The sequence below is a fragment of the Pituophis catenifer genome, unplaced genomic scaffold (genome assembly GCF_029215685.1).
Source record: "Pituophis catenifer annectens isolate HBS135680 unplaced genomic scaffold, rPitCat1.0.hap2 SCAF_1, whole genome shotgun sequence".
NCBI lineage: Eukaryota > Metazoa > Chordata > Lepidosauria > Squamata > Colubridae > Pituophis > Pituophis catenifer.
The window spans coordinates 125016565-125039831 of NW_027256881.1; the positions used below are offsets into that span (position 1 = coordinate 125016565).

A 23267-nucleotide genomic window follows, 5' to 3' on the forward strand; every position below is an offset into this window, starting at 1 on the left:
ACAGGAAGAAGATTAAAGAAAAACTTAATGATCCTACAAGCTGGTTCACGATTGCAGGTGTGAAACAACTGCAATGGAAAGCCTAGCTTTCCTGTTGCTTATCTCTTATTCTGCTTCATTTGTCATGAAGAAGCCCAGTGAAATTTACTTGAGATTCAAAACCAGGCAGGCACAGGAAACATAAACTCCTCCGGGTGACAGGGAGGGATAGGAGGAGGGGTCATTTTTAAAGTGCCCCAAAGCGCAAACTCCAGTCTCTCTTCTCCTCGGTGGCAGCAGGTCACACTAGAATCTTCAATTGGTAGAACCGGGCAGATGACATCTGGACTTCCATTCCTTCTTCCCCCTCTTTTTTTTGCTTTTCACAAGATATTCTCATAGATACTGTGCTGGGACACCCCAGGAAGCCTCTTTCCTGAAAAAGGGTAAGGAGAACCTAATCCTATTCTTTTTGAGATTGGCTTTAATAAGCATTCATAAAGAGGGTTTTTCCTGCCTATGTTTATAGTCCAAATTTCATTTGACATGAATCTGACACGGAGCCCCAAGCTATGAGCAGAATACATCGGTTATAGGTGTGAAGTGTCCTTAGTCAATCAAGTTAGAGATATTTTTTCTGTAATTATCTTTCTTCCTACAGAGTGTGTGCAATTTAATTTGATGGATGAAACTCCTCTCCTTTGGCTGATTGATTTAAAAAAACCAGCACATTTCCCCAGGAACATGTCATGACTTAATCAATGAAAGGCTACCTTCTAAAAATATTATTAACTTGGGTTTTCTTTAAGTGAAGGTAATAGCCTCTTTGACATGTTGTTAAAGAAAATAAGATGGGGATATTTTAACATCTAAAAGAATAGATGTTTAGCAAATAGGAAATTTAAATGTACACTATCCAAGTATTTCATCCTATCAGGGTGACTTAATCTAATTTTTTTTAAAATTAAGCATAATCCCTATTATAAGTACCTGGGCAAGAAAAAGAATTCTGTTCTGAAGAAAGACAGACATTTTAAACTGAATGTGTCTTAAAATGGCAAGTCATTTGAAGGCCAGGGAGCATGGCTATTCTTGGAAATAGCCCTGACAGGTTTCAACAGATGCAGCCTGAAGAATGTGGCTGGGAAGGGGAGATAAGGGAGGGGGGAAGGAGCAGCTGACTCGCTGCTTTGGTAATGCTTGGGGAGGGGGATCTTAGATCCTTCTGGCATGCGAGCAACTTTGACACTTTGAACACAGATAGCTCTCTCCCTTGTGCCTGCATAGTTGTTCTTTGGGAGGAGTTATGAGAGCAGCTATGCTCCCCACAAGGAGTTTAGTTCTTCATTTGGATGCATAAAATGTTTAATGGGGCATATTTGAAGACTTAAGCGTGAAAGCCTTAACAAGAGAGAAATGCCGCATTAGAGATTGTTTTGCAGGAAATAAGGTAACAATTTTATATTTACCACTTTGGCACTATGCCATCTTGCAACATGTCAGTGCTTACTTAGGTACCTCGATCTATTTGCTTTTATGTTTCACCAGTTATTTATTTATTTATTTGGTGCTTATAGAACTCCGAGATTTCCTCAAGGAAGATATTTCTTATCCTTTCTCTAGAATAGGCTAGTCTGAGTGTGAGAATGATTGGTCTGTGACCATTCAGATTCATAGCTGAATGGAAATTTGAACTCAGTCCTGGCCCAAAACTTTGCAACTTCCCTGTAGGACATCACAGGCAGGTGTTCCAGTCTCTAACTGACTGAACACCAAAATGAAATATGAAGAAGAGCAGATTGTAGAGTCTGTATATTTGGATTCCTAAGATTTATACTATATACTGGATTGTCTGTTGGGGAGATGATGGCTGCTTACCGAGTGAAGGTTTTTGTGCTTCTCACTATGGGGTAGAAAACATTGGTCCGTTTAAAATAAAAATCCAATTAACATCCATCAAATGCATGAAAACACTATATTTTATACCAGTTAGGAATCATGTTTATATTTTTATTATTTTTATTATAATGTATTTCACAGTATTGCTCATAATAGCAATTAGAAATGAATGTAAATCAGTCTTCCTGAAACTGAGCGCCCTTCAAAAGTTTGGATCAACTCCCCAAATTCCCATGCCAGCATTTCCATTACTGAGAAATCTCAGTTTAATTTTATAATGTTGTTCCACTGCTGCTGGCATTTGAGTTAGTTAACAAAATATTTAGGGACAATGAAACAAAAAGGAGGTAAAAATGAGAAGTTTATTATGTTCACCTGAGAGCAAGATAAGAAGCAATGGATGAAAAATTATCAAAGAGACATCCAAACTAGAACTAAGGAGAAATTTCCTGACATTGAGAACAATTAATCAATGGAACAACTTGTCTCCAGAAGTTATGAGCGCTCTATCACTGGAGGTGTTTAAGAAGAGACCAGAGGTCCATTTTTTTGGAACAGTACTGGGTCTCTTACCTGAGCAGGAGATTGGACTAGAGGACCTCCAAGGTCCCTTCGACTCTATCATTCTGTATTCTGTAATTAAGTAGCCCTAAACACTGGAAAAGCAGTAGCTAATCATTAAAACTGATCAAAATAAGGAATCAGATCAAACCAATGGACATTTTAGGAAATTTATAGCTTACACACTAGCACCTTATAACATAAACCTAATTTAGCTTATCAGTTGCAGAAATAACTTTGAACATATTATACCCCAAACATTTTATTTCAGAGAATGCAAAATTAAAAATAATATTATTCATCTGTTAAAACAGAGTTCTGGGAGGCATTTAAGCTGTAGCTATATAAACCTGAACCTGTATTCCAGACAACTCAGGATTACATATATTATACACATTTCTAATATATGTAACCTCAGACATAGAATTCATCTATTAATGACTATTCTAACTTTCTGCTTAAAACAATGGTCATGTAGCAACCAAACAAAACGTTAACTAGATATGAGGGCATAGGATAGAAACATAAAAATGCCATTTGCACAAGAGCAAGACTTAATAATAGAATGACATCTACTCAGAAGATGCTTGTAATGGAATACAACACAATGGAAAATTAACTAGGTTATATTAGGACAAGTAACTCTTCTAACATGAAGAACTAACTCCTCCATTACTTCAAGTAGAATGATCCATTAAACTTTAAACATAGTCATCAGGGCCTGCTAACCAAACCCTTAACTAGTTTGATCTAGTTCTTCAAACCTAAGAATAGCCCTGTTGGTCAGATCAACATCCTTCCAATCAGCTTCACTGGATGAGCCTTGAGCCTAATATTTTGAGTAATAGACAAAAAAGCCTATATACAATTTTTCCATGCCTTCCATGGAATCCATATCTCATGGATATGGATATAATCATATGCTTTCTCAAACCATAGGAATTCTTCACCATTGGTTATGCTTTCCAGGGCCAATAGGAGTTGAAGTCCAAAGCAACTAAAATACCAATTTATCTTTCTCTCATCTGCTGCGAGGCCTTTATCCAAATATCAATGTTTTAAAGGAAAATAATTCCATTCCTGTAGGCTTCAATTAAGAAAGGAGTAGAGCCATCTGTCCTTTTATATGAAAGATAAGAATAGATTTTTAATGAACAAACATCCACATTGTTGTTATTAGCTTTTTATTATATCTTTTAAAAATATTTGATCAACTCAAGGTAACAAACATGCCTAATACTCCTTCTGCCAGGGGTGAAATCCAGCAGGTTCTGACAGGTTCTGGAGAACCGGTAGCAGAAATTTTGAGTAGTTCGGAGAACTGGCAAATACCACCTCTGACTGGCCCCAGAGTGGGGTGAGAATGGGGATTTTGCAATATCCTTCCCCCAGGAGTGGGGAGGGAATGGAGATTTTGCAGTATCCTTCTCCTGCTACGCCAACCAAGCCGCACCACCCCCACCAAGCCAAGCCCACAGAACCGGTAGTAAAAAAATTTGGATTTCACCACTGTCTTCCGCCTATTTTTTCAACAACTGCAGTTCTGTGAGGTAGGTTGGGCTAATATGAGACTAACTGGCCCAAGTCTCCCCACTGGCTTTTATGCCCAAGGTGATACAAGAACTCACAGTCTCCTGTTTGTAGGCCAGCACCTTCACTATAACCAAACTGGCTCTGGTAATTCAGAAAGAGTTGTAATTTAATTTAGTGGGTTTTGTTTTCAAACAAATTAGGACTGTATGGGAGTCACTGATCTGCTCATCCAATTTAATCTGAAGTGAAGATTAATCTGAAAAATATCCAGTCAAATTTGCAATTGAATAAATATTAGAAAATTAATATGAGACATTAGTCCTTTTCAACCCTTACAGCTGAAGAGGTAATGTAAACATGTGTGAAAGGCTCAGGATCAAGCGTCTCTGGCTTCACATTCCTCTGACTCAACCCACCTTTCTACTGTAACTTTTGTGGCAAAGGGAGGAAGCTCTGTACATGTTCCTTTTAACAGATTAATTCTATGGGATTTGAGGTTGGGTTATTGGTAAGGTTACTTGGATTAACAGCCAAGAGGACTTTTTTTATATACAAGTTAAATTGAATATAAATCCATTTCAGCATTCAGGATTGAGATCTGGGGAGACTGGGGTGACTCCTGCAAAAATGCTCTGCTTTCATCCCATCTGAAGAAGGATGCAAACTATGATTTACCAAGTGATCATTAACTGCGCAGGCATACCAACCAAATGCTGCAGATGTGTTAGTAGTTATTCTCCCGCTCTTTTATATTTCATTTCTTTGAGGTATGCTTATAGATTATAGCTTTTGGATCAACTGTAGAAAGATGTTTAAATATGGGTGTACAATTATTTATTTTTTCTTTGTTCTGGGTTTTTCATAGTAAGCTCTTGGCTGTGATACTGTATTGCAGTCATGGCGCCTAAGAAGAAGAACGTCAAAAAGAACAAGATGGATATCAACGAGTTGACCATCATAGTGGAGGATGGACCACTCAGCAAGCTCAATGGATTGAATACCCTCCTAGAAGGAGGCAACGGTTTCAGTTGTGTTTCCACAGAAGTTTCTGATGCTTTCTATAGTCCCAACCTCTTGGAAGGTTTGTGTAGGATGAGACTGGAAAATTTTCTCTGTGATTTAATAATTGGTACCAAAACCAAGTCCTTTGATGTTCACAAAGTGGTGATGGCATCATGTAGTGATTACTTCCATAATATCCTAAAGAAAGATCCATCAACTCAAAGAGTGGACCTTAATGATGTATCACCACTGGGCCTAGCCACTGTGATTGCATACGCCTATACTGGAAAACTTACACTATCCCTGTACACTATAGGTAGTATTATCTCCACAGCCATTTATCTTCAGATACATACCCTTGTGAAGATGTGCAGTGACTTTCTGATGCAAGAAATCAATGTGGAGAATTGTATGTATGTTGCCAACATTGCAGAGACATATGGACTGAAAACTGCTAAGGAAGCATCACAGAAATTCATTAGAGACAACTTCATTGAGTTTTCTGAATCAGATCATTTCTTAAAGCTTACTTTTGAACAGATCAATGAACTTCTTGCAGATGATGACTTGCAGTTGCCTTCTGAACTTATTGCATTCCAGATTGCAATGAGATGGCTGGAATTTGACCAAAAAAGAACTAAGTATGCTGCAGATCTTTTGAGCAACATTCGGTTTGCTACCATCTCTGCCCAGGACCTGGTGAATTATGTTCAGACTGTACCAAGAATGATGTTAGATACAGATTGCCACAGACTTCTGGTAGATGCCATGAATTACCACTTACTTCCTTACCACCAGAATACTCTACAGTCAAGAAGAACCAGGATTCGAGGAGGATTACGAGTCCTAGTTACAGTCGGGGGACGTCCAGCTTTAACTGAAAAATCCCTCAGCAGAGACATTTTATACAGAGATCCTGACAATGGATGGAAAAGACTTACAGAGATGCCTGCCAAGAGCTTCAACCAGTGTGTCGCCGTGATGGATGGGTTTCTCTATGTAGCAGGTGGTGAAGACCAGAATGATGCCAGAAATCAGGCAAAGCATGCAGTCAGCAATTTTTGCAGGTAACTGATTATATATAGCAGTGGAGACATAGCATGGACACAAGAGCTCCAGAAAAAGAAGGAGAAATATATGTATATATGTGGCGGGGGGGAGAAAGAAAGAGAAAATATATATTTCCGAGAGATAGAAAATTAATTTGGTTCTTTGCTTTAAAATTACTTTTCACAACCTGGCGACCTCCTAATGGATTGGATTACAACTATCATTAGCAATAGTCAGCAAAAGGGGAGGGGAATTATAATCCAATACATCTGGACACGACCAAGTCAGAGAAGTTATCCTGGAGTTGGATAAGAAGCCCCTTTTTTCTTTCTCTCTTCTTTTCTAGGATTACACATATTAAAATAGTGCTATTTTATGCTAAGAGGTATGATTTTGTATGTTACTTTTTCATGGAGAAGTCTGCAGGTCCTCTTTATGCTTTGGGGCAAAGCAGTCTGAGATCACATGCAGCTGCCCTATCTCACTTCGGCCTTGGAAGCAAATTCCTGAATGCTACAAAAATTCTTGCTATATTGTTACATTTGATCAATTCATAAAGTTGCCCAATAAATACGACCCAGGAGAGTGTATAGTATTAAAAACATCACATATTAACCAAAATACATTAAATTGTTATATATTACCAGTACTGCACAAAAGGCAATTTTCAAAATTGAAAAAAAATTAGAATTTTGATAGGTATAGAAACTCCCAAGCCAGTGTCTAAGAGGCAGAGCCTTTCAAAAGGAAAGTAGAGCCATCTGGATTTGGGGTGGTGGGCATGCAGGAGGATGTTGTTACATAAGACAGGTGCAGTAATAGAGAAGAGACATGTCCTGTTAACACTGCTTGCGTGTGAAGACCCAGAATATGCCCACCAGGTCAGATCTTATTGAGTAGGCAGAAATAATTAAAGACAGGCAGTCTTGCAAATAACTAAGCACTTTGCCAGGAACTTGAATTGCATCCAGGAGCCTACTGGTAACCAGTGCAACTAGTGAAGTAGCGGTCTATATAGCCACATAAAGGTAGAGATGATCATGAGTAGAACTCCCAATCCAGATTTTGTGCACAAGATGGATTTGTGCAAATTACATACTGGTTCTGTTAGGCATACTGGGACCATCTCTAGAAATGAAGATAGAAACTTTCTGGATCCAGATAATCCCAGTCACTCAGTCTTACTATGGCTTTCTGAGCCTGTTCTCCCCCACCCAGAATCTTACAACTTCCAGATACCAAGACAATTTCAACAATATCACTTGGATGGCAAGGATTAAGATACATCACTGGGTTTCATCAATGTACTGATGATACCTAACTCAATGATGACAGATATTAAGCAGGGTTAGGAAGAAAATCAAGCCCTGAGGCATTTTACAAAGCAAAGGCTCAGGACTAAGCTGTGACAGCCCCATCCCCTGCCTCAATTAACATGAAACCAACCCTAAAAGAAGGAAAACCACTGTATCCTGTGCCTCTCACTTTCAACCTGCCGAGCTAATCATGAAGAACATCACAATCAATGTTACCAGAGGCCATTGAGAGTTCGAACAGCACCAGGATGCTCCCATTCTGTCCTAAAATAAGTTATCAAAAACAAAATCAGTGCTGTTTTGGCATTCTATCCAGGCTTTAAAACTAATAGATTTAGATAATCTGTGACTTCCAGAGCCCTCAGAAACTGCAGCTCAATAATCTTCTCAACAAGGGAAGTTTATGGTTTCTGATATGGGTCAGAAATTGTCCAACACCACTGGGCCCAGCAATAGCTTCTTGAGAAGTGGGTAGGTCATTGCCTCCATAATTGCAAATAGAATCACCCCTCCCTCAAGGATGAATTCATCACCACTTGGCTCTATATATACCATATGTCACCTCCTTGGAAGCCTTGACCAATCAGGGCTGACATGGATCTAATATATAGGTGACTTATATGTGGTTACAGCTCTGAGGATCCTGTCCACTTTCTTGGGGCTAGAAAGTTCAAACGTTTCCCAGATAATAAAATATTAGTAATGTGAGAAACTCTTCCCTGTTTTTTTGCCAGTCAATACTACCAGACTTACACAACCAGAGTCCAATTCAAAGTAAATCCAAGTATCTTTGTTCAATATATGCCTGAAATAATCCTCTGCAGATGCAATAAGAGCAGGCCACACCTACCCCAGCTCTGTGAAGGGAGAAAATGTTGCTATACATCACGTGACGGCAATGTGACGGTGTAAGTTTGACACCTGTGCTAAAGGGTAATAAAGGCTCTTATCTATATTGAGTCACATTAGCTCTTTGTCTTTCTCCAGTGACATTCTAGCATCTCTTCTGGTGCTTCATCTCCTGGAGTTCCTTTGCGAATCAGAGGTCAATGACAGAATGCGACTGTAGGAAATTAATAAATTAATACATATTTGGAGAGCAATCATATTAAGTAGTTTATGTAATTAATGTTAATTCAATTTACATTAAATCAAATTATATTTTGTTCCACATATGCTAAAAAAAGAAAAATACATAAATATTCAGTTTCACTCATTTCCTCCCCTCCTCAAGTACAGTTGATGATTGAGGAGCATAGTTACCATTATAAGAGCTGTGGTGACACAGTGGTTAGAATACAATATTGCAGGCTAATTCTCTGACTGCCAGCAGTTCGATTCTGAGTGGCTCAAGGTTGATTCAGCCTTCCATCCTTCTGAGGTCGGTAAAATGAGGTCCCAGATTGTTGGGGGCAATATGCTGACTCTGTAAACCACTCAGAGAATGTTGTAAAGCACTGTGAAGCGGTATATAAGTCTAAGTGCTATTGCTATCATTCCCTGCAACAACAGAGTTCCATTATTTTAATCTGTTTCTTTTTAAATTAAAAACAAAGTATGAGTGATTCAGATTGCAATTTGAGGAAAGTAATTTTCATCTGCATAATTTTCTTGATAAAAATTATCCCATTTTACCAACACTATCCTTCTGTCTATCAGGGCAAAAGTGTGTGATTTATGTCCTGTTATGGAATTCTTAGAGACTCTTTCATTTGTTTGAAACACAAAAGAACTTTTTGTAGCCCTCCATGTTTTCTGGAACATCCAGAACAATTGGGCAACTTCCAGGACTCCTGTTTGGCAGTAACCTTGCATGCCAGTACTTCCTTTTTTTCCATGACTATCCTGATAAAGGAAGAAAAAAGATAAGAGAAAGGTATAATAGGGGATATATTTGCTGTGAAAGGATTTGTCAGAAGACCACTCAAGGGAGACGTTTCCATTTTAGAAGGAAGATATAAATATACAGTAATTAATACATTTTTCACTATGGACATCTGCATTTCCTCTCTAAACATTATTCTAAAGAGCTGAGGATGATACACACAATTTACCCTTTCAAGATTTTATCCTTACTTGATCCTGAGAAGCTGAATGATCAGCCCAGAGTATCATGAGCTTCATGAGAGCATCAGCATTTTAGCCCACTGTGTTAACTCATTACCACACATTCGTTATTATAATGCTCCATTCTTCTTCCAAATTGCTCACAATACTTTCTAGAGTCAGCCAAGATGACTTAGTTTCAATGCTAGAAATATATTATGCTGCTTACTTCTTATGGAATGGAAAGATGTATATGTTCCGTTTCCCACATATGTCTTGCAGCAAAGAAGACATGTACTATCCACCATGTATGTCAAATCATATATGGTTAGTTTTTCTCTTCACCACATCCTAATTATACACAGCCTGAAATCACATTTAAATTTGGGAAAGAATTATATCTCAGCACTAGAAGTTTAGATTTACATGCAGAACATTCAACGTCTGGTTTCTGGCATGTCTTGAGAAACTGCCAGTCTATGTACGTCATTCTGACTAGAGAGTAGATTGTCCACGCATAAGTAACTTTCTAAAAATAAATCTGTGCATCACAAAATCTGTAAGAAGCAAGATGTCACATTCTATAGAAGAATGGTGGAAAGCATTCCAAAATTTTGCTTTGTGATGCAAAGAACTGATTTGAAATTGGTTATACTTTAGGACCTCCTTCCTTCAGTATGCTGTAGCTGATTGATATCGCTGAAACTTTTCATTTATTAGCTTCACATCTTTTGAAAATTCCCATCTAATTTTCTAGAAGGGACTCTGTAAGAAGAGTGATAGTAAAGCTAGTACAAAAGTTCTCCTTTTGTAAGTTTGCGAAACAATTGGTAACGTTTTAGTAATTATTTATAAGCATTTAAAAAAGATTTTTCCTCTTCTGAACAAAGAATGCAGACGTTTTTTAAAAAAGCATTATACATTTCTGGAATAATGTTGAGATTATCTTATCCAGGCTGGTCTATTAGGACAGACCTGCAACTGATTCAATTGTTACTTTCAAAAATATCTGTCATTGTTGTTATGGTCCATCAAATCAATTCTGACCCTTGGTGACTACAGAAAGAAGTCTACAGTTTTCCTGGCCACATTTTTTAAAGAAATATATAAAGAAATAATTTCCTCCTTCATCCCAGCAAATACAAACAACATAAGTAATTTATGACCTTCTCTGAAAATACAACACTACCTTCCCATTATCTCATCTCTTATCTATAAACAATTTGTTAAAGCCTCATCATTTGATGCTAGTCAGGAAAAGTCCATTAAGGGTTCTCAGAAGTGTGTGTGTGTGTGTGTGTGTGTGTGTGTATCTTTGTATTTCTTCCCTTTACTTTGAACACCCTACCTTATCACTTACTCTGAAAATAGAAGAAAAGATCACTTCTTCCTATATCTCTTCTCTTTTCTATAAACAAATCTTTAAAGTCTCATCATTCAGTCCTGGTCAACAAGAGTCCATTAAGGGTTACCAGAAACAATAATGTACACATTTTAACCTAGATCAAATAAATCAACTTTATATTCCTTCCCTTTAGTTTAAACAATCTTGATTTTTAAGTAGAATCCCAGAACTTGGTTTCTTTTCATTTTCTCCTTCTCTCATCCAAGAAAATCCTTGAAAACTTAAAAAAAAACCTATTTTATAAATCAAAAATAAGGTTATCAAAGTCATTCTTCTGATTTCTTATTTGTATATCTCTTTTAATTATTAAGAATAAGTACAGAATTAATTGTCTAGAATGGGCATAGAATGGGCATATAATTAATGCAGTTGTGTGGCATTATAAATACAAATCTTCAGTCAAGGGATAGTGACTTCAGTCAGTCACTATCTCACATGTTCATATATAATGTGATAACTCGTACCCCTTAATAATTTTATAAAACCAGTGTCAAATCATTGTCTGTTGCCTTTCTATTTGTGTGATGAATATGTTGAACAATCAAATTTATTTTCTTCTTTTGAAGGAGCATTCTTTCAGGTACTCTTTCCTACTTTAGTACCTGTATATTGGTTGTCTAAGTGCATTAGCCAACTCTGCAAAGTTATTGTGGAATTTCATGTTTTTCTCCTTAAAAGATTTTTGATAGTAAAAGAAAAAACTGAAGTGTAATAAATCAGAAGAAGCAGCTGAAAAACAAGGAAAATATATTCTCAATATGGGAAAGATTTAAACCTCTTCTCCTCATTCTCAGCTCTTCTTGTCCCTAAAAGTGTTTTTACATCAAAGAATGGAGCATGAGATGCTTTAAATATGATTTCAATTAAGAAAACAGGAGAGAGATAGAGAGGGGGTGGATCTAGGACAACTCACCGTGGCCAAGTGTCCATGGCCAGTTTGCCCTGGCTAGGTTGCTGCTGCCAGCTCACCCTGGTCAGGTTGCTATTTCTGGCTCACCTCGGCTCACCTGCAGGACAAGTTACCCCAGCCAACTGGACATGGGGACAACTTGCCACTGTGGGACAATTTGAGGAGGGAGAGGGGAGGGGAAAAGGCACTTCCTCTCTCCCATCAGAAGAAACATGGGCCCTGGCTGATAGGACACAGGGGTGGGGACCACTCATGGGGAAGGGAAGAGAATGGTACTCTACACAGGATTCCCCTCCATGTGGGGTTGATTTTTATTCTGGTGGGGGGGGTGCCTCTTTCCCTCCCTACTTCATCCTCAAATCATCCCACAGTGGCAATTCCCTTCCCTGAAAGTTGCCCCCATCCCTGCGTTTCACTGACCAGGGCTGATGTTTTGTTCTGCTGAAGGGGAAGTACCTCTTCTCTTCCCTACTTTGTCCTCAAATTGTCCCATGTCTGTGAGTTGTCCACACATCCAGTTGGCCAGGGTGACTTGTCCTGAGTCCAGTTGGCCAGGGTGAGCCAGTGGCAGTGCCCTGGCCAGGGAGAGATGGCAGTGGTAACCCACCAGGGTGACCCAGCCACAGCAACCTGGCCAAGGTGACCTACTGAAAGATAAAGCCAGAAAATAAAGCTTCAACAATATAACACCTGTAAATGTAGCTGGCATTCCTGTGGCATTAATACTTCCTTAATTTTTTTCAGGTACGATCCTCGCTTCAACACTTGGATACATCTGGCCAATATGAATCAAAAGCGCACTCATTTTAGTCTGAATGTGTTCAACGGTCTCCTTTTTGCAGTCGGTGGTCGCAATTCTGAAGGGTGTCTCTCTTCGGTTGAATGTTATGTCCCTGCAATTAACCAGTGGCAGCTGAAGTCTCCACTGGAAATGCCCAGGTGCTGCCATGCTAGTGCAGTAGTAGATGGTAGGATCTTGGTCACAGGAGGCTACATCAATAATGCTTACTCCCACTCGGTTTGTATGTATGATCCTGCTAGTGACAACTGGCAAGACAAGGCCAGCCTTAGCACTCCGAGAGGATGGCACTGTGCCATTACCCTAGGAGAAAAGGTCTATGTCATGGGAGGGTCCCAACTGGGAGGGCGAGGGGAAAGAGTTGATGTGCTTCCTGTTGAATGCTATAGTCCATATTCTGGCCAGTGGAATTATGTTGCTCCTCTTCCAACTGGCGTGAGCACTGCTGGTGCTTCTACTCTTAATGGAAGAATTTACTTAGTGGGAGGCTGGAATGAAATAGAAAAAAAATACAAGAAATGTATTCAGTGTTACAACCCCGACCTTAATGAATGGACCGATGAAGATGAGCTACCTGAAGCCACCGTAGGAGTGTCATGCTGCACCATTGCCATGCCCAACACTAAGACCAGGGAATCGAGATCTAGCTCAGTATCTTCAGTACCAGTTAGTATTTAAGTTCTTTTTTTAATTAACCCCCCCTATGGATTTAAAAAAGCTATACTACATTTTTAAAACATTTCTTTCCCACTACTGGGTTGTAATCCCTTTTAGGAAGTGTCCCTATCAGAAGGGATTGAGGAGAGAAACATTAAATACTATTGGCATGTATTTCAGTTTTATAAAATGAAAAGTGGCCAATTTTCATGGAATTGAAAACACATGGTATGACCAAAGAAATTTAAATCTAATACATTTTATGCACTACAAATGTGCACTATGAGACAAAGGCCTCTGATCCATTGATCATAACAGAGCAAAGTACCTTACTTCCTGTGGGACCTCTTGTTCAGATTCTGCAATCGATTTAGAAAAACTTGTTTCCAAGCAGATGGCTCAAAGCATGGCTGATAAGAAGGCACCGTTCAGCTAAGTTTCTCTCCATAGAGAGAAAATAAAATGTGGAACAATATATCAGAATTACAAATGGAACACTAATATTTCTAAAGTCCATGGGCATCTATAGTTGGGGGCAAATGATATCATGCTCATCATAATATCATAGGGCAAAGGACATGAATTATATAATTTGCAACAACTGAGGCCAATTACAGAATTCACATTATTTGCATGTTGACACCAGTTATATCATCCTGACTTCTTACAGACATCTCTATTGGAATCCTCTGCAACTTTCTGTGAACGAAACAAAATAATGAGACTTATCTGGAAGCAATTAGTATTTTAAATAAGGATTTATTCCCAGAATGCAATGCTTTGCTGTACTATGATTTACTGAATAAATCATAATTGGCTGAGCTACACAGTAAGCTAAATCATTGCTTACAAAGCTTAGTGGCTCAATTCCCATGACATGCTAAATCACAGGCAAATCACATATAGTGAGTTATATGAATCCACCTATAATCTAACTCTATAAATATGAGAAATATATATATATATATATAAGTAAAATTTAAAACTCTTGTCATATTTCTGCAGTGCCTGGGGCCATGTCAACATTTCAGTAAAATGTTTTCATGAAACAATAAATTTTACCCTGTGGTTAGGCTTATGAAACTGTGGTTACACTGACCCAAGGTCTGCAAAAAGTCAGATGATATGTCATCTGAATTTGGAAGGTAGGGAATTTAGCTTAAGGTTTAATTCACTTCCTTCCTAAACAGAAAGCAAGAATAGATGCACAGTGAAGCTACTCCAACCAGGGACCTCCTCACACAGTTTCTTCAACTCATGCATGTTGTGTGGAATAAGATATAGATGCAAGAGAAAAGGTGGTGGCTTAGCTTTTTTTCACTTTATATAAATGAGTCCAATCCATCACTTTAAAAAAAAATTACACCACACACATACATACACACACACACACACACATCAGGAAATGTCTGCCAGGCATTTCACAGCTAAGATGGCGAGGATACTTGATGACATATCATCAAGGTTTCTTCATAGTATTCAATATCATCTGGTATGGCATATATACATATATGGTTAGCCCCAGGTGGTTAGAAAGTTACAGTAAAGAAATAGCACATCAGGTTTCATACATTGCACTAAACCATTATGTATTTAGTTCTGCCTTATCAAGTTCTACAAATCCAGCCAACTGTGCTTTATTCAATAAACCATAAATTCCAAAACAGCCATCTATGCAACACACAGTGTATGAGGACTGTCATGTAGGTATGTGCCTCAAGAAGTCTTTCCCTCCACTTTGTTCCTTATATATCTTGTACTCCCAGCCCAATTCTGTTCCAAAAACATCTATAACTCTCCGGAAAACAGTCTGAGGATGCATTAAAAGGAATGAGTTGCCTCCCACCATTTCACAAAGAAAAGCCCTTCTGCTCATAAAAGGTCTTAAATGTGCCTATCCAAAATTTCTGTTGACCTTAATATTTCTGAATTGTATTCTGAGAGTTTCATTTCTCTAATGCCTCTTTAAAAATAAGCACCATTGGGCTTAAGGGAGCTTCTTTTTAAACAAGCATACATAAAATTGCAGCTTTGATTGAGTTTAATGGTCTTTACTTCCAGGTAAGTGTGCACTTAAATTTGTCTTGATCATACCATGTAAGTTTTTTTTAATGGTAAACAATTGCTTCATATTTGATCCATAACAAAAAAATGTTTATATATTGTTTTTTTAATCATTGTCCTCCCTATCATAGTCTAATGTAGTGGTTCTCAATCTGTGGTCCGCAGACCCCTGGGGGGACACGATGTTGTCACAGGAGTGCATGGAGGATTGGAGAAATGTTATGATTTAAATCTTGAGTTAAGTCTTGGGGGTCAGTGGCCATGGTCTGAGGCCACAAAAGGTATTTAAAAGGGGTCTGTGGTGAAGAAAAGGTTGAGAACCATGGTCTAATATATTTCTCTAATGATTTACCACAAGTAAGTTGAAATTTGGAAAATTATTTGGTCCAATAAGTTAATAGCATTGTTTAGAAATATCTGACAGGGATCCAAAATCTTCATGTTAATTTACCAATGCTTTCATTTGAATTGCTTACATAACATAGTATGGAAGAAGAAGAAGAAGAATGAAGATACAACTAAATTAGTCTGAAAGGTGTGCTGTTACTGTTGTTTGATACTTGAATGGCCCTGTCAGCGTGTGTCTGTCAAAGTTTAAACCAATAATGTAAAAACAGGAAACAATTTCTATTTCTTTACGAGCTGCAAAAGCAAAATAACCCAATTTGTTTGGGACTTTATTTATATTTGTGGGCAGGGACTGGGTGGGAAGGAACAAGATAAACCAGAAGTTCATATACATCTGGGTATGCACAAATGTTATCAGCCCTAAGTAAAACAGGAAGCACAGATGCTGCTAGACTAGACACTTGATCTGAACTGATTCCAGCAAGGTACTACTTAACAAAGCAATAATCCCACAGTTATCAGGTATCTTCTATGGCCTTACCATTCCTGATGCCACTGGCCAGGACCAGTTTTTTCAAAGTCTAATTAGAGCTGGGGCACGCCATATCTTGTGAATAATTGCAATGGCACCTGCCTAGAACTCCTAAGTGATGTACCATTGATATCCTTTGATAGTAAGATTCATTATCAATCGACACATGTAAGAAAGAAACAATTACACGAAGGAGTAATTCTCTACCCCCAGATAGGAAAGCATACTGACAATACTAGCATTATGCAATAGGGTAAAGGCTAGAGGCTTGCTTCATATCATTATCTCTGACAAGAATATATATTTATGATCGATATATATTTTATCTTATGTATGTGCCCTTTTTATTGTGATTTGATCAGGGGGTTGTAAAACAAAAACCTTACCAACTGCTCCTGATTAATGTAGTGTATGTGTATAGGTCCTACAATCGTAGTCCCCCTTACCCATTTTGAAGGGTAATGGTAACCTATTTTTTAAATTCGTAATATGAGCATAACATTCTCTTTCTCAATATTATATGGAACACCAATGGGAAAGGGTCGAGTTTCCAGATTTTGCATTACTCAGCTCTCTTGAATATATGTGCAAGATTCTCAGTATGAAAATTAGGAGTAGCAAAAGAAGAGAATAGATTTTATACTTCAGTCTTATATTTTTATGTGGTCATTTTTACTACTTTGTTACTGTAACATTTCTCAATCCAGTTCTAAAGCCTGATCTGTATAGGTGTGCCTTCAAATCAGTGTTGACTCTTGGCAACTGCCTGGACAAATACTGGCAGTTTTCTTACAAAGTTTTCTGGAGCAGGGGTCTCCAACCTTGGCAAATTTAAGACAGGGGTGGGTTCTAAATTTTTTTACTACCAATTCTGTGGGCGTGGCTTATTTTGTGGGTGTGGCTTGGAGGTCATGTGACTAGGTGGGCTAGCTGGTCAGTCATTTCTGGAAGGTCCTCGCACTTATGACCAGTCCTCGCACTTACAATCCGACTCATTTGTTTGCTTTTAACACTGATCAGCTGTAGGACGGCCCTTTGAAGCCCCGCGGCAAGAGTTTCAACAGTTTTTTTCCCTCTAGTCATCAGCTGGGACTCAGGAGGCAGCAATAGATTGGGGGTGGGACCAAATAAAAGGTAAGAATAATGTGGGTGGGCGGGGGGGTGGGAGGGCGGGGGGGAGAACCGTTTCGGTGATGTCATATCATCACCGCTACCGGCTCGGCCGAACTGGAACGAACCAGGAGGAACCCACCACTGCTTTAAGATTTATGGACTTCAACTCCCAGGGAGTTGAAGTCCACAAGTCTTAAAGTTGCCAAGGTTGGAGATCCCTGTTCTGGAGTGTTCTGCTACTTCCTGCTTCCCAGGGCTGAGAGGGAGTCACTGACCCAGGGTCACCCAGCTGGCTGTGTGCCAAAGCTGAACTAGAATTCAGTTTTCCAGTTTTTAGCCTGATGCCACCTGGTGCCTTAACCACTACTCCAAACTGGCTCCCAGATACACTGATACAGTATATTCACCAGATATCTCTTGCATAACACCAGTTTTTGTGTGTGTTGGAATGCCAGTACAGAGAAAGTGAAACACTTGGAAGAAGTAATATTCACATTAACAGTTTCTATGTATGACAAGATGTCCACTTCAATTCGGGTTGATTGCTTCACATAGGTTTCAGTTGCAGTTAAAAAACATGAGGGTAGGGTGAGATTAATTGGAACACGATAATCTGGCCAATTCTGACATAATGAGGAAAACATTTTTAACATGAAGCATAACTGACATGTAGAATTCATTGTAACAGAATGTGGCAATGAATATTGGTTTGGAGATTTTCAAAAGGGGAATAGACAGATTCAGGGAGCAAAGAGATTTGTTAACCACAACAGCAGTGGAAAACTTCAATATTTATTGACGCTAATTATCAGTTGCTAAAATATGGAAAACATTTACCTTCCAGTCCTTATGTGGGCCTCCAAAGGGCCTTTTGCCACTCTGGATGGTATCTGATTGGCTGAACTCTTATTTTCTTAAGACTACATTGTTTTTATCAGTCCTAGATAACAAGAGTTCCTTTAAAAGTCATTGAAGCATCCTTAAGTAACTCTTGGAAAATGTTTTGATGAAGTTTACAAATGCACTAAGAAAAGAGCAATCTAGTTCTCTCTAGTTTTACAAAGGTTTACAAGTAGATGGAGAACGAGGTGTGCATTCAATCCCTCTCCTATTCTTATGTCAAACATTCAGCTTTGGGGGTTTTATGAAAGGTTGAACTTGCATTTGCTTTGAAGACAAGCACAGGTTCCTGGTTGTATAGAGAAATGTACTTCAGTTCAGCTAATTGAAAATGGAACCCTTTCTCAGATTTTCCAGCTGGGCGTTGCAAGCCCAGGTGCATAATCCCATTTTCTAGCTACTTTCAAGCCCTTATGCATTCAGGCAAACACGTGAAGAGTTTTTTCAAAGTCACCGGCTTTAGGAATTTTGTAATACTTCTATAGCAATCTATGCATGATTGCAGTTGTGAGTAATCCCATTGATTTCAATAGGAATTATAAATAGTGCACAATTTCTTACTTGCGAGCTAGACATTTCCAAATTTATGGTTTCCTAGCAAAATATTTCCAGGTGAAGACACTGGAACTAACGATAATGAAACAATTTAAATATTGCAGATATGCAGAAACATCACACTTTTTGCTAAGGGTTATTATAATTAGAGCTGTGCAGACTTTTGGATTTAATTCCAAAGAGCGAATTACAAGTGAGATTGCAAATGGAGCAGTTACCAGCAATTCTAAAGCAGTCGTGTTTTTCTCCCAAATCCACTGCAGAGAACAGAAGCATGACCCTGGGAAAAGATATCTACAGATAGACACTACATTATTCAAAGCACCTCTTCTAATATGTATCACTTCTGACACAAGTTCTCAACACTTATTACTAACTCATCTGTGCTACTACCGGAAGCCTGACTTATAGAAACTGGGCAAGTTAAGCTTTTCCAGGCATGAAGAATGAGGTTGTCTGTTTAAAGGAGGGATGTCAAACTTGCAGCCATTGGCTGGATGCATCATGCATTAGTCACGCCCACCCCTGGTTTAGCGAAGGAGGAAAAAAAGTTGTGATATGTCACGTGACAACGACGTGACGACCCAAGTTTGACACCCCTGGTTTAAAGGCAGGGAATGAAAGGAGCTTCTGTCTGTTAATTTGTATATAATAGGAAGCAGCTAACCAGCACACAAAAGATAGTAGGCCTTACACCAGGAATGGATCATATGCTGACTTTAGCTCGCATTTTTGCTTCCAGTGATATAAAAATGTTCAGTACTGTAACTGCAATTACTTAAGTTGCTCATCCCTGCCTTAATAACAGAGAAGCTTCAAAATATTGAACGAAGGTAATAAATACTGAAAATAAACAGGAATTACAAGACAATGTAATAATATTCACATGATTATATCCCTCCAGTCTTGAATGAACAAAGAAAAATGAATGTCAGGCAAAGGTACATGTTATGTGATAACAGAAAGAGAAAGAAGTAATTGTTACTGGAGATTGAAAATTATGCTAATAAACTTACTGAGGATTTCCTGACTTGTACTGTATTGGATTGCAGGAAAAGGCTTATATATTTGTTAATGAGAATGTGAATGAGAAAAATACAGTATTGTGTGTAATACTTTCTGGTAATCATCTATTCCACCACAGTTATGCAACCAAGTAATTATAACTACCTGTATTAAATACTTTTCTAGTTTGTGAGGCACAAAACCTAGCTTAAAGAAGTATGCTTATTAAAAATAAATAGAAAAAAAATCTAGAATGCAGAATGCAAAAGCTTAAAGGAATATTATTTTTTATAGAATGGAGTATAAATTCAGTGTAAGATTCCTACTTTCTGCTGTATAAAATAGAGCTGTGGAAATATATGATGCAGTGATTTGATTCAGAGATTCAGATGAATCTATGAGCTGAATTGGTTTATTCAAAACAACTATTTAGTTCAGTGCAAACAGTTCAAACAAATCAGGAATCTTTTAATCAATTAATACTAATTTGGATGGTTTTCTATTTTTTTTATATATTTTGAAAGAATATAAGAAAGAATATAAGAAAAAATATATAGCAGCAATATATAAAGATACTGAAAGCAGATTTTGTTCAATGGCATCCTTTCATATGAAAGTAATGATAAATCACTCCTACACAGGTAGTTCTCAACTTACGACCACAATTGAGCCCAATATTTTTGTTGCTAAAACAGACAGTTGTTAAGTGAGTTTTGCCCTATTTTACGATTTTTCTTGCCACAATTGTTAAGTAAATCACTGCAGTTCTTAAATTAATAATACGGTTGTTAAATGAATCTGGTTTCCCGATTGAGTTAGTAGGTCGCAAATGGTGATCTCATGACAAGGACCAGGCACTGCAACAGTCATAAGAGTCAGTTGCCAAGCATCTGAATTTTTATCACAACCATGGGGATGCCATAATGGTTTGTGAAAAATGGTCATAAGTCACTTTTTTTCAGTGCCATTGTAATTTTGAACGGTCACTAAATGAACTGTTGTAAATCAGAACTACCTGTATTTTACCAAGAAAAATACATGAATAGGCAAGATAAAGTGATTGATGATATAGTGTTAGATAATGAACCCCTCATATGAAATGGCACTTAACAAGCTATAGAAGAAGAATAGAGGATATTTTAGAGTATTTACGTTTATGATCTACCAGACTACCTGGCAAATTTTTGGAGAGTCTAGTTGCTGATGTTGCCATGCAGGGAAAGAAAACCAGAAGCTGTAAAAACAGAATCACAAAGGAACAAAGAATGTCAACACAGTGAGAAATAAATTGTTGGGTGGCATATATTTACTTAATGATAATAATGGATTGACACTTGATCTGAAAAAAAAATGGGCCCTGCACTTATAAGTGCTAAGAAGTAGAAAGAAAGAAATTAATAAACTATGCATACGCATCTTAAGCATCAGCAAATTGAAATTTCAGTCAAGAGATCATACTGTTTCCTATTCATGGCATCAAAACAAAACAAATCAAGAGCCTTGATAGTACAGTGGTTTAGTGCACCCTGTTATTAACACAGCTGCCTGCAATTTCTGCTGGTTCGAATCTCTCCAAGGCTCAAGGTTGACTCAGCCTTCCATCCTTTCTAAGGTAGGTGAAATGAGGACCCAGTTTGTGGGGGCAATAAGCTGACTTTGTATAAAATATACAAAAGAATGAAGGCTATTGCTTAACGCATTGTAAGCCGCCCTGAGTCTCCGGAGAAGGGCGGCATATAAATCAAATTAAAAAAAAAAAAAATTCATAGTTAGGAAAGATATAGCAAAGATATGGCTTGGGTATATATTTTTTCTTTTTTGTTTTTTAAATAATTTTTATTAAACAGTTTGTCTTTCAAAAACAACACAAAAAACAATCAGACACATATAAAAAAAACAAGTCAAAACATAACATATTGAACATTACATACCGTCAATGGTAATTTTACAGCATTCCATATCGACATATGTATTTTGCTTTTGTAGTTCTCTGTTCAATCATTTCTATTTACTTTTCAATAGTAGTATAATTGCATTATTCCAATGAATATATTCATACATTATAATATTCATTGTTCTTATCTACACATTTATATTCATTTATATTTACATCTCTTTATTTAATGTTATTCAGTTACTCCAATTTAAGTTTTATCAGTATTAAGTTAAACATTTTCTGTTCTGGTTTCTATTTTCAAGCCAAATGTACATTTTATTCCATGTTTCATAATAGTCCGAATCTTCTCTCTCTTTTAACTCCATAGTCATTTTATCCATCTCTGCGCATTCTAGAATTTTCCTAATTACTGTTTCGTCTGAGGGTACATTGTTTTGTTTCCAATTTTTTGCTAATGTGATTCTTGCTGCAGTGAGTATGTGTAGTATAATATATTGAAGGTTTTTGTTCATTTTCGGGTCCAGTATTCCAGCTTGGGTATATTTCAATCTATGACCAAACAATATCAATTAGTCTTCCCAGACAATCCTTTAATAATAATTGTTATCTAACTTCATGCTCCAACTATTGATGCAGAAAAAGAAGGAAATGATGGGCTTTTGGGTCAAATTCAACCCGAAATTGTCAGAACGTACAAACAAATAAGATGTGCTGTTTATGGTTAGAGTCTAGAATGCCAGAGCTGGAAATAGCAAGCAGGAAAATGTAACTGGACTGTGTGGCCTAGTTTTTCCACACAGCATGATTTACTACTTTTTGCTAATGATTTCTTCATTGCTAACAATGAATATCTTTTTAATTTAGACCACAAAGTAATGGCTTACCTGGACACTTCTTAGGAAAGAAGTCTTTCTTCATGGCAAATATTAATTGATATTATATAACCTTTTACTGTATTGTCAGTACAAATTTTCCTATTCCAGAAATTAGAATGCACTAACGTATCATTATGTAAAGGAACACTAGAGGCCAGTAATGAGATTAGAGCCGTCTATTGTTGCACTTGCAGATTTTGTTCCAGTGGTATGGCAAGGAATGTTCAGTTGCTATTAAATCAAACGAAAGTTAATCTTCTTCTGATATTAGGCTGTCACTGTGGTTATAATTAGAGCCTTTCAGAGACATACAGCGGTGAAAATTTCTGGAGAAAGTAGGAAAGCTAGACAAAAAATTCAGGAACGACATAAAAAGTATTTTAAAACTGAATGTTAGGACTAGGTTTGTGCCAGCAGGATGAAAAGAAAAAAATCCCGTAGGATTTAATTCCTTTCATCAAAATGACAAAATCAGCATCAAAGCATTGTACTGTACATTCAGACTCCGGTGGGCACGCACGCAATCCAGTAAGTGTGTGTGTGATACTTTTATAAGACTGACCCTCCTTCCTCTTTACGTACAGATACCACTGAAATGGCTCTGCAAGTTGCAATAGTACAGGTAGTCCTTAGCGAACAACCACAATTGAGCCCAAAATTTCTGTTATTAAGTGAGACATTTGTTAAGTGAGTTTTGTCCCATTTTACGATCTTTCTTGCCACAGTCATTAAGTGAAACACTGCTGTGGTTTAGTAACATGGTTGTTGAATGAATCCGGTTTTCCCCATTGACTTGCTTGTCGGAAAGTCACACAACATGA

The 23267-nt window shown here is 37.7% G+C and overlaps 1 protein-coding gene across 5 annotated transcripts; it reads left to right on the plus strand.

The window, feature by feature from the left end:
* The first annotated feature begins 279 nt into the window (after window positions 1-279).
* On the plus strand, window positions 280-19829 carry KLHL31 (kelch like family member 31). Of its 5 annotated transcripts, XM_070932938.1 has the most exons (5): window positions 280-425; window positions 4838-6041; window positions 12446-13166; window positions 15707-15756; window positions 18933-19829. In XM_070932938.1, exons 2-4 carry the CDS (start codon window positions 4870-4872, stop codon window positions 15746-15748), a joined length of 1935 nt encoding a protein of 644 aa, XP_070789039.1. In that variant the 5' UTR covers window positions 280-425; window positions 4838-4869; the 3' UTR covers window positions 15749-15756; window positions 18933-19829. The 5 variants fall into 5 exon arrangements, with proteins under 5 accessions (XP_070789039.1, XP_070789041.1, XP_070789038.1 ...); XM_070932940.1 differs by lacking the exon at window positions 15707-15756 and having other exon boundaries at window positions 18933-19828; XM_070932937.1 differs by lacking the exon at window positions 18933-19829 and having other exon boundaries at window positions 15707-17194.
* The last annotated feature ends 3438 nt before the right edge of the window (window positions 19830-23267 follow it).